General features: G+C 38.5%; 1 protein-coding gene across 1 annotated transcript in view; it reads left to right on the forward strand.

The window, feature by feature from the left end:
• The window catches only part of nlrc5 (NLR family, CARD domain containing 5), a 33677-nt gene that overhangs the window by 18251 nt on the left and 3202 nt on the right, over positions 1-12224 (forward strand). Inside the window, exons 23-47 of the mRNA XM_058645339.1 lie at positions 399-482; positions 569-652; positions 967-1056; positions 1310-1357; positions 1449-1478; positions 2051-2137; positions 2219-2302; positions 2443-2532; positions 2626-2685; positions 2962-3045; positions 4145-4228; positions 4302-4391; positions 4600-4665; positions 4860-4943; positions 5093-5176; positions 5818-5904; positions 6036-6095; positions 6604-6687; positions 6783-6866; positions 6953-7039; positions 8286-8360; positions 8721-8792; positions 8925-9008; positions 10278-10376; positions 10857-10943. Of these exons, the coding sequence (XP_058501322.1) occupies positions 399-482; positions 569-652; positions 967-1056; positions 1310-1357; positions 1449-1478; positions 2051-2137; positions 2219-2302; positions 2443-2532; positions 2626-2685; positions 2962-3045; positions 4145-4228; positions 4302-4391; positions 4600-4665; positions 4860-4943; positions 5093-5176; positions 5818-5904; positions 6036-6095; positions 6604-6687; positions 6783-6866; positions 6953-7039; positions 8286-8360; positions 8721-8792; positions 8925-9008; positions 10278-10376; positions 10857-10943 (1968 nt within the window). The remainder of the gene's footprint in view (positions 1-398; positions 483-568; positions 653-966; positions 1057-1309; positions 1358-1448; positions 1479-2050; positions 2138-2218; positions 2303-2442; positions 2533-2625; positions 2686-2961; positions 3046-4144; positions 4229-4301; positions 4392-4599; positions 4666-4859; positions 4944-5092; positions 5177-5817; positions 5905-6035; positions 6096-6603; positions 6688-6782; positions 6867-6952; positions 7040-8285; positions 8361-8720; positions 8793-8924; positions 9009-10277; positions 10377-10856; positions 10944-12224) is intronic.

Genomic DNA, 12224 nt, shown 5'->3' on the forward strand with positions numbered 1-12224 from the left:
CGATCAATCGATTATTAGTCGATTACTAAATGAATCGTCAACTATTTTGATAATTGATTCATCGGTTTGTGTGTTTTCTAAAGAATTCAAACAAGTTTCTGTGATTTTTCAGCTTCTTTAATGTGAATATTTTCTTGTTTCTTTGCTCCATATAACAAAAGAATCATTAAAACAGAATAATTTTGGTTTGTTGACAAAACAAGACATTTGAGAACATCGTCATTGTCAGCATTTTCTGACATTTCCTGGACCAAACGATTAAAATAATCGACACATTCTTACAGCGCTTTTCATTTGCATTAACATATTATTTTATCGTGGTCAGATGTCAGTGCCACAGATGTTGTTATCGTCACTGATGATGGTTCTACTGTTGTCTCTCTCTCTCTGTCTCTCAGTCTCAGCTTCTGTGGGCTGCTGCACAACGATCTGGAGCCAGTGTGGAGGAGTTTGAGGACCTCGTGTGATCTCACTGTGCTGGAGTAAGACACTCTGCTGTCAACACTTTATCTCTCTGTCTCTTTCGCTTCTGCTCCCGACAGTAATTCTACATTCTTCACTTCATCAGTTTGTCCAGTAACAGTTTAGGAAACAAGGGTCTGAAGAAAGTGCTGGATGTCCTTCCTCGTCTGAGCAACATCCAGGAAATCAAGTAAGAGGAGAATTTTAAATAAAACCAAATGTGTGTTTGGTAAATTCAAATGAAGGGTAATTAATTACCCTTACTTAATCAATTAGCAACTCAGTTACCAGTTTGAGTTTATTTATAAGTAAATAAATCAAGGTCTCTGATTTTCCAGCGACTTAAATGTGCATATCTTCAGGTTTCATTAAAAGTGAATAATTTAGAGTTTTGAGAAACAGAGATTAACATCTTTTTGACATTTTATGGACCAAACAACTAAGGAATCAATCGAGTAAAATAATCATGAGATTATAATTTGTGTGTTTGTATTTGTTTGTCAGTGTCAGCAACAATGGCATCAGCATGGAGGGAGTAGCAACGCTGGCGTCTGCTCTGAGCTCCTCTAACAACTTCACCGAGATTAACATCAGGTACTGAGATTTCTCTGTGTGTGTGTGTGTGTGCACATGTCACCATGGCAACGAGCCCTTTAGAGCTGCTGTTAAACAGCTTTATATTAAACAAAAAAACAAAAAAAAAACACACATGTTCACAAAAGCATACTCATTTGCATAGAAATGAACTTATTTCAGTTGACAATGGTAACTTGATAACGTGTAAACTGGCTGACATTAACGGGCAGAATTCTACTACAACTGTGATCTGTATCTGTTGGTTTTACAGCAAGGAAGGAAGAGGTCGTGTCATCCTGAAGTTCTGCTCCGACAGACGGTAAAAGAAAAAAGGCAGCATGTACAGTTTCTTTAATGCACTTTAATTTGAATGATAATAAAACTAATTCTGTTTTTGATGCATTTTGCAGTGATGACAAACAGCAGCTGAAGATGTTCAGGTAAAGCAAGCTGATAAAGAGTTTGTAGGAAAATATTTATCAGCTATTTTGTCAGTCAATTAATTCATTTGTAAAACAACAACAAATGTGTTGGTTAAGTTTTTCAGACGTGAGATTTACTCTTGCATTTCTTTGTCTGTAAAATTAACATTTTAGTTTTTAGCTCTTTTTGTATCGTGTTAAGATGTTCATTCATTTTTTTCAATTCAATTAAATTCAATTTTATTTGTATAGCGCCGAATCACAACATTATCTCAAGACACTGTACATGGACAACATCATCGAGAGCAGAGAAACCCTACAGTTCACACAGTGAACAAGCACTAGAGGCAAAAGATGTGCAGCCATCTGCCAAGACAGGTTGGGGTGAAAGGAAAAAATGGGGGACAGAGGAGAGGTGGGGGACAGAAAGGACACGAGGGAGGTGAGGTAGAGACAGAAGAATCAGACCAGGAGCAGATATACAACAATTGTATCAAGTTATAAGTTCAGACAAGAGTCAGGTTCTGTTTTATTGCCTAAATGATTCATACATTTTAATCTCAGCTCTACACTCATTCACGTTTGTGTAGGATGAGCGACAGCAGCCTCCTGCCGTCCGACGTAAACATACTGTGCAGGAAACTGGCCAATTGTGGCTCCTCCCACTTAAAGTTAGAGTAAGTGCAGTGTTGATATTACTGTATTATTATATACCGTATGTCCAAACAGGTTGACTTTTTATTAAAATGTTGTTTCAGTTTGTCTCACAACGCATTGAAAGTGGAGACGATCAAGAGTCTCCTCCGAGTTCTACCGAAGATGGTGTCACTGCAGACGCTCAAGTAAGACACTTACTGTGTGCGTTGTTTTCATTTGAGTGTGTAATCAGTCACTTATCATATCTGCAAATCAGTCGACCCTTTAATATTTATGTACATCTATCTGCTTTAAATAACTGAAAAGGTAACTTTTCTGCCTCCAGTGTCAGCAACAGTATCGTATCATTACCCGAGGCACTGACGATGGTCGACTGTTTGACGGTCAGTCAATGCATCACATCAGTGGAGCTCAGGTACGTTTCTTTTTTTCCTCTGTGTACTTTTACTTACTTTAAGTAAGGACTATTTAGACTGAAGATGACAGCTGTGAACCCTTTGTTCCTCAGGCCTCAGGGTGAATGTTTCATCCATTTTGACAGAGCGAGAGCAGAACAAGCCAAATGCAGGTTTGTCAGCAAAAAAAACATCACATTCAGTTTTCTGTTTGTAGTTTGACTTGTTTATCTAAACTGCCTATATAATGTTGTATTAATGTGGCATACAAATGATATAAGCACAGAAATGAATGTGTAGTTTATAAACCACTTTAAAAAGGAGAGATCAACTTTAAAAAAAACAGCAGACCTTGATGTACATGATGTTTATTCTGTGATATTTGACCAAATGTCCTAATATATAATATATGTACTCTCCTCTCTTCTCTTTCCTTGCTGTGGGCACAGATTTACTCATTTTAGCCTGAACGGTGATGACATGGAGAGGCTGATAGAGGTTCTGCTGCAGGGTCCTCAACTGTCTGTCCTAGAGTATGTTCTCTCTCAAATACTCTTAAACATTAATACATTCACAGCCACTTTATTAGGTACAAAGGTTCTAGTTTGCCTATTTTATTTTTGTGTTGGTTTGTTCATGTTCCTTCTGTCTCTTGTTCTCTCCCTTTCCGCCTATTTTATTTTTATGATTCTTGTTGTTATATTATTGTCTCCGTTTCTCACCTCTCTTTGTTCCTCCTTCTCTCTTTCTTTTTCTCTCCCCCCTTTCTGCCCCCCATCTCTCCTCTCTCTCTTTTTTTCCTTTCACCCCAACCGGCCCGAGGCAGATGCTGCACATGTTTGAGTCTGGTTCTATCAGAGGTTTCTTCTTTTCTCTCCACTGATGCCTTGTTTTTGCTCATTGTGTGAACTGTTGGCCTTTGATTGGGCTTGTTAGCTTTATTTATCAATAAATATATATTATAATATATAATATAATATATATTTAAGTTTATTAGTCTTATTATAATAATTATGATGTGTTTCAAACTTGGTTGTGACCAGTGCTTATTTGTGTTACTGTAGCCTTTCTATAATGGTCTTTCTCTTTTGACCTTTTTGACCCAGAGAAACTCACTTCTCACTGGATGTTTTTTCTTTTCCAGACCGTTCTCTGTAACAACAAGAGATGAGTTGTGTGTGAAAAGCCAAATCATCAACCATGCCACGTTCAAAAGTTCATATTTACTAACTAACTGTATCCCAGCCAGCATGTGTCCATGTGGGCCACATAAGTGTTATATCTATGGGCTGATAATCTTGTTCCCAAACTGTTTTTTCCATGGTTTCCATGGCGGCCCCTCCTGTGTTCTGAGGTCCATGTTACTGAAACCACATAGGACCTGCACACTTAAAGCTCACGTATCCACGTAGCCTGGAAAGTTGTACTTAGTGGGTGTGACATGGGGTGCATGGACAAACCTGCTTGGGGTCCACATTGACAGTGGCTGGGACTGTGACTGGCTTGTAGATACTTCCATTAACAGGCAATTGAAGAGATGTGCTGTACCTAATAAAGTGGCTGTTGAGTGTACATTGAAAGCAGCGCTCTGCTACCAAACTGTAATGAGCAACTCTGTCCTCTGGCTGCCAGTTTATCCAGTAACCAGCTGACGGACGATGGAGTGAAGTGTCTCATGGATTCTTTACCAAAGCTTAAAATCACCAGCTTTGTCAGGTAAGATAGAAAAATAGTATAACAGATGTTGACTGAAGAATAATGATTCTGAACATTGTCTTCATGTGTGCAGTCTGAGCAACAGCACACTGACACAGCAGGGACTGTTGGACGTGGCAAACACACTTTGTACCTGTGATGACGTCTCTGCTGTGGAAGTCAGGTGAGTCTGTGCAAGGTAGAAGCTGCGCCGTATGCGCTAAACATTATATTCTAGTATATTATGGCAGAAAAGTGTTTATACTGCACCTCCACCTCCACCTTATTTATTATTATTGTTATTATTATTATTATTATTATTATTATTATTATTATTAATAAAAAATGGTTAATTCCTGTGTGTCTCTTTGTCCTCTGATGGCTGCTGGTAGTCTGGGAGTAGAAAGGAAGTGTCTCATCTGGTTCAGTCAACACGGAGGTTGGGAAAAATCCCTGAGGTAAGACGAGAATTGACTAAAAATCCAACCTAGGGTCTGTTTTCAATCGTTTTGGGATTGGAATCCTGGGTCAATCATCAAACGTATCATCCATGGAGTATACAGGAAGTTACCGCATGTACAGTAACAGCAGAATTTATTTTTATTTGCATTTAATGTTCAGTTCTTTTCCATCTTTTCCGTCGCTCCACCAGTGTCAGAGAGAGTGGTTTGGAACAGGAACATCTGGTCAGATTATCAGAGATCGTGTCTCACTGTCCGACTCTGACCAAACTACAGTAAGTCTTCTATTTTGAAATGTTTTCCATATGTTTTCATGTGAAAAACTCCATAAACTAAACATATACTGTTGTTTCATGACAGTGTTGATCATACTCTGCTCATAGACATAAACATAGACGTACAGTACATTTCTTTTTATTTTCAGGTTCAGGAACAATTCACTGCAGCCCGAGTGGACTGAAGACTTTGTGAAAGGGTTGAACGTTGGTGAGAGAGGATGCCATGTCAGGTGAGATGGAGACATTTAGATAGAGTCTCTGTCAAATGTGGTAAACTGGTCTTATTGTTAGAAACAATGACACTAAACAAACAATTAATCAGTTGAATTAACCAACTAACCCCAACCCACACTTTTATTTAACTAGATATTGATTACTGCAACAACTATGGTTGGTCTTGCTTCATTGTCTGGACTAAAAAAACTAAATCTTGATTAGGTAATTGATCATACACACATACAGGGCTAGGCCTGGGTAATGTTTTTCAATATTGTTTTTTGTAAACTTTTTTTTAAAAATACATCGCACATAATGGCAAAATTCATTAGTGCATTGAAGTGTGGACACAAAATGTAGATTGGAGACAATGAAAAGTGGTGGTTAATGTTTAAGTTAAGTGATTATAATATGTCATTTGTTTATTTATCAAATGGAGGAAATTGGAAAGGATATCGGCCAAAAACCCATATCAGCCCACCTCTAGTTCACCGTGTTTTAGATCTGTGTTGCTGATTAAACTGCTAATATTAAACTAAACTTTATCTCCCTCTCTCTCTCTCTCTCCCTCTCTCTCTCTCTCTCTCTCTCTCTCGCTCTCTCTCGCTCTCTCTCTCTCTCTCTCTCTCTCTCTCTCTCTCTCCCTCCTCGTCAGTATTGAGGAGAGTTGGATGAGAGGTGAAAAAGCTGTCGGTCTCGTGTGTCGCTGTCTCCAGCTCAGCAGCAACATTCACACCATCAGGTGAGACGAGCAAAAACACACAATAAGATATTTAAATTGACACTGGATTTTGTTACATTCTCCAAAATAAGGTAAACATACACTTTATGTGTCCGTAGTTATGAAGACTTTTAAATGTGTTTGTTTGTCAGGGTCCACAGCAGCACACTGCACGTGTCCCTGATGAAATCCTCAGGACTGACTTCAGTCAGGTAATAGATGTTTACTTTGCATATTTTCACTGAATCATTATAAATGTGTCCACTAAACTATAAACATGTCAAAATAAAGAGATGGAACCAGTTCACCCCTATGTTAACAGATTAGACGCATCTCGTGTGAAGTGGAACGTTACCGACCGGAAGTGCTTTACATCAGAGATACTGTAAATAAAACAAATAAAAATATAGAAAAATATAATACCTAAGAGACCTGAAAACAAACAATAAAACAATAAAAAAATACTGTAGAAAGTAGAAAACAACACAAATACACAGGTCATACAATAAAAACAGTAACAAAAAGGTCAAACCAACGTCTCATACTGGGTCAAAAGAGTAAAAATGGGTTTTCATTTATTTGTTTACATAATTACATAAAACTTACACTTGTCACTGTAATTTTAGTGTCCAGCCTGAATCTGAATACATGAATTCTTCTTCTTCTTCTTCTTATTATTATTATTATTATGTTTCTGTCCTGCTCTCCTCTCACCTTCAGCCTTGTGGACTGTGCACTCGAGGGTCGTCATCTGTCCCCTCTGACAGACATCATCCACAAGTGTCCTCTACTGACTGAGCTGGAGTGAGGACCCCTTTATTTTGTGTTTGAATGTATTCAACCTGCAGCAGTATGCAATGGATGGAAGAAACCTGACGTTTGTTTGTGATTATTCCCAGTTTTTCCCACAGCAGCCTGGGTACAGAGGGAACCCGGTCTCTCTGCTCTGTCCTGCCCTCGTTGCCAAAACTCACTTCTCTCAGGTTTGAGCTTTTTTTCGTCACACTGTGTTTGCTACACTTTTTGTCTGGATGTAAGCATGTGAGTCGTCTGCTCTTCTCTTTGTCAGTGTTGTTTCCAAACAGATGTGTTCTGTGAGTGTGGTGGAGGAACTCTCGGAGGCTCTGCTTCGGTCTGCAGCTGTTCAGCGTCTCAAGTGAGCAACACAAACACACACACACACACATTTTATTACCCGTCTAGTGCCGTCGTTCATTTGCTTCAATTCCTCCTTGTGGCCTTCATTTAGAGCATGGGTGTCAAACTCTGGCCCGCGGGCCAAATTTGGCCCGCCGTGTAATTTCATTTGGCCCTTGAGGCAATATCAAATTAACATTAGAGCTGGCCCGCCGGTATTATACAGCGGCACCGCCAACTGCAAACTTTGCAGTAAAAAGGCCTGAATGGTTGATTTATTCATTGTTATTTTATTTTCAAATTTATTAGCATGTGGAAAAAGTTAATGTTGATATTTACCTCAGAAGGCTGCAAATAGAAAAGAGGCATTCAATTTTTTATCTAAATTTTATTTAATATGCCATTGATGTTTTTTCGTTTGTTTTTTGAAAGTTGATTTTGCACTATTAAGTTATATAAGCGTTGCTTGTTCCATATTCAGTGTTAAAACAAATCAGTGTAGCAAACTTAGCAATAATTAACGTTTTATTCATGCACTTTCTCTTGCTACTTCAAGGCTTGAATGTTTGATTCATTCATTATTGTTATTTTATTTTCAAATTTATTATTAGCCTGTGGAAAAAGTTTATAAGTTTATATTTACCTCAGAAGGCTGCAAATAGAAAAGAGGCATTAAATTTTTATCCATCCATTATCTACCGCTTATCCTGTATTTAGGGTGCATTACATTTTTATTTAAATTTTATTTGATATGCCATTGGTATTTTTTAATTATTATTATTATTTGAAACTCGATTTTGCATGTCACTATAAAGTTATATAAGCCTTGCTTGTTCAATATTCAATGCAAAACTTGTTTGGGTCCCTATTAAAAGGTTAATTTGTTCAACCTTGGCCCACGGCTTTGTTCAGTTTTAAATTTTGGCCCACTCTGTATTTGAGTTTGACACCCCTGATTTAGAGTCTTAATTAAATAGCTAGTTCTCCATTTTCTTCAGAGAAATTAATAAATAAATAAATCAACCTCAGCACCCTTTAGATCACAGAAAATGAATAAATAAATGAATCAGTTGCAGCTTGAAAAATAGTAAATACGTTTATACCTAAGATTTATACACGTATCCAGTATTAATAGAGAAGAAGAAGAAGAATATTTGTTGCTTGGAAAGTCTGTGTATCCTCACGTTGTCCTTGTTTCTATATGTGTATGACTTGTGTATTTGCATTGTTCCTGTTTAACATGATGATCAATGTGTTCCTCTCAGTCTGTCAGGTCATGTGATCAGTGACACAGCGGCTCGGAATATAACCGCAGTATTTCCCCGTTTACGGGCACTCAAGTAAGTATTTAATAATATTATGTAATACAGGGCTGCAATGATTATTTGATTATAATGTGAATTAATTGTCAACTATTTTCATACTTGATTCATTGGTTTGAGTGATATTTTTTCAATTATTGAGACAGATTTTCAGATTTTTCAGCTTCTTAAATGTGAATATTTTCTGATTTCTTTGCTCCATATAACAAAGAAATCATTAAAACTGAATCATTTTGGTTTGTGGACAAAACAAAGACATTTGAGAATGTCTTCATTTCCAGGTTTCAACATTTTCTGATATTTTATGGACCAAACAAGTACTCGATTAATTGTGAAAATAATTGTTGGTTGAATGATGTCACCACCTGTCTTCTCCAGTCTCTCTCATTGTTCATGGTCGGCCGCTGAAGGACTGCAGCTGGGACGCTGTGTTCACCTGGAAGAACTTTGGTAAGACAAATATCACCGATCAATACTGTTCTACTGTATATTCCAGGTATGTGATCGGAGTGGAGCTGAAAGAGAGAAAGAAAGTAGCTTCCATTATAACCTTCTGTCTGTGTGTTGTGTGTGAACCTAAAGTCTGGACTCTGTGCATCTGGATGAAAAGAGCCGGGAGTGTCTTGCAGAAACACTGAGGAACATCCGCTCTATACGCAGTCTCAAGTAAGGCTCACAATCTTTCTTTTCAACTCTGAAACCAGCTCTACATGTACGAGATTCTCAAGGATTCTTCGGATTACTACTCTCATTACTTTAATTCACTAGATTGAATTTAATGTTTTTTGTTAAGTGGCTCAAATCCTTGTTATTTCCTCCTGTCTTTTCCACTATACAGTTAGGGCACAGCTCGGCATCCTTTTCCATTACTATAGTTCCTCGACGTGAGGGGAGTCGAGTGCCGTGACGTCGTTTTATACGTGACACACACACAAACAAGTGACAAGTGACTTGTAAAGCACTTGTTTTCAGTGTAACTGAATCACTAGAATGGGTTAATTAAAAACATGTGTTCACAGATTCGTTCAGTACTTCCTGCATCTGCGTCTCTGAACTGAAATACCACCGAATGGGTTGTGATTCGGCACTCAATCGCTAGCTTTCGGCAGTGCTGTCGCTAAACTCACCAGAGTCCTCTGTTAAATAGAAATAGAACATTTTAGACATTTCCTTTGCTAAATGTTGGGGATTAATGCAAGTTTTTGGGGATTTTAACTGTACGTTAAATGCGGCATTTTTCTTGTTCTTGTGTCGGACGTCGCGCTCGTGACATTGTCACATTTTAGTATCAGCTCAGCTCGCTTGGAACCTCGCCAGAGCAGGTACTAAAGAAGCACCAGGCACCAGGTACCAGGTATTATCACTAATGGAAAAGAAGAATGTGTCGTGGAAATGTGCCAATACCTCATGCAAACAAACTGACATGATCAAACCATGACATAGAACTCCTCACATAGTTGTAAGTAGTAAGTATTTAACTGAGCGGTGGCTCAGGCTCTCAAAGGTTATTCTAGTCCCTTTTCATTCATCATTTTAATGTTGACACACATGAAGCACCAGACTCTCGAATAATCTGCTCTATTTATGACGTGTTTTCTCACACTGCCTCTGCCGCTCACACCGCTGACATACCAGCATGTCAGCAACTCGGCATGAACCTCGACATAAATTTAATACGGTCCGATTATGTGATTAAACCAACCCCCCCCCCCCACCACCCCCCACCTCCTCCCTGTCATTCCCTGTCTGCTCATAGTGCGAAGTTGCAAAGTGTCGCTTACCGACAAACAGGACACTAAAATTGTTTATACATTGCATAAATACGTATCATGCTTGCAAGATTAAATCCTTGTCACATGCTTTTGTGATTTTTGTGAGCAGTTTAACAGAATGCCTGACCGTGTGTGTGTGTGTGTGTGTGTGTGTGATTGACAGGCTAAATAAGATCGCTGCAGTCGTGGGATCATCAGAGACAAGTGGTGCGTTGGATCTTCTCGCTTCGATGGAAGGGCTGACACGACTGGAGGAGATTGAGTGAGTTTTTTTCACTCACAGAAAATCAGATTTGTGATGGTCATGAGACCTAATATCAAAATTAATCGACCTCTTTTAAATCCATCATGGAAGAAAAAAAAACATAGTTCTTGGGGGTTGACGGTAGCTCAGTGGTGGAGTGAGTCGTCCTTCAGCTCAAAGGTTGTGGATTTGATGCTTACTTAAAAAAGTAAGCATTAATCACTGCAGGTACAAATAAAAACATCCCATACTCAGAATCAGTAGGAGTGGCCGTGACCTTTGATCAGTCGCAATCAAATACATAAACGTCATAAGCTCTCTTGCGTGGAGATTTTCTTTCTCAAGGGACTTTCTGGTTAAATAAAAGTACACTGTGAACAGAGTGAAATTAGAATATAATGTATACTACACGGCATATGATGTACAAGAGTAGACTTGACATGTAGGACATATGAATAAATGTCGTCCTGAGCGATGTTTGATGTCTGTTGGATTCAGGTTGGACGGATGGAGGATGTCAGACAGAGGTGTAGAGCAGCTGAGCAGCAGACTCCTGCCCTGCTGGACGGAGCTCAGGAAGATCAGGTAGGAAAGGTCGCTGTGGATATCCGGATATTCATTTGTTCTCTGAAAATCAAAGTGTTTCTGGTACACTTTATTAAAATATTGCTAACACTTTTAGTTAAAGTACAGTAACAGCATGGCAATACGATGGTAATAATTGTAGTTTGAAATTGGTAAGAAATAATATTGCAGCTCCATCTTATTCTCCTGGGGAATAACTCGAATAAGCGGCCGACTATGAACTCAATAATTACCATAATTATTATTATTACACATTAGTAAAACCTATTTTTACTCTATGGCTTTTGAACCGGTTTTACCTGTTTTATTGTTTTTATACTTTCTACAGTATGTTGTTTTATTTATATCTGATGTACAGCATGTTGTTTTTAAAGTGCTTTATAGATAAAGTTGGATTTGGATTGGATTTCCCATAGTTTTATTACCAAGCTATACCTTAGTAATTAGTGTAGAAATAACACGACGGTCTTAGTATCATGTTAATATTACTTCCCCGTCCCAAAATGATCACTATATTGTCACTGTCACTCACTTACATCAGGGAGGTTATGTGTTTTGGCCGCTTTAGTCTGTTTACTGTGAGCAGCATGAACAGCATAAGCTGATCCACATCTAGATTCATGAGTTGTTGACCTTGTGAGACGGAGGATTGTGCTGACGCTGTGGGAAACAGCTCTAACAGCCATGTCCCAGCTTTGTCATTACTGGTCTTAACTCAAGTCAAATTGTTTCCATAAATGATTGTCCTGGCATTTGCTTGATCCTCCCGGTGTCCGGTTAAAAGTCAAATTACACAGACTATTTTTACTGGGCTGTAGCTTCCGCCTTGACTGGGACCAGCTGTTCCCGTGAGACAGCAGGTTCAGCAGCAGAGAGACTGACAGCACCAGGAGGTTCCTGCCTGAGACACTTACAGTCGTCTTTACATGCTGTCCTGCAGCGGCGCCACCTAGTGGTAGTCTCAAAGACTGCAGTAACACGTAGTGGAATACAGTAAGAATCCCAGTTCTTCTTAGAGACCACTGCACTCTCTCTGCTGCTCTGTGGTGTCTGATTCTGCCCTTACGTTATTATTATTTATTTATCTATTATTCACTTTATTTTCACTTTTTTTATCTTACCCTTATCCACCAGTATTACTATATTTTCTTGATTTATAATGTTCCATATAGATAAAACCATTAATATGCACATAAACATACAACTGCTTGAACTGAGATAAATGTACATTGTTCCTTGTTGTAGTTTTGGTTTGGCTAAGAACTTAAAGTATATCAATGT

The sequence above is a fragment of the Solea solea genome, chromosome 12 (genome assembly GCF_958295425.1).
Source record: "Solea solea chromosome 12, fSolSol10.1, whole genome shotgun sequence".
Taxonomy (NCBI): Eukaryota; Metazoa; Chordata; class Actinopteri; order Pleuronectiformes; family Soleidae; genus Solea; species Solea solea.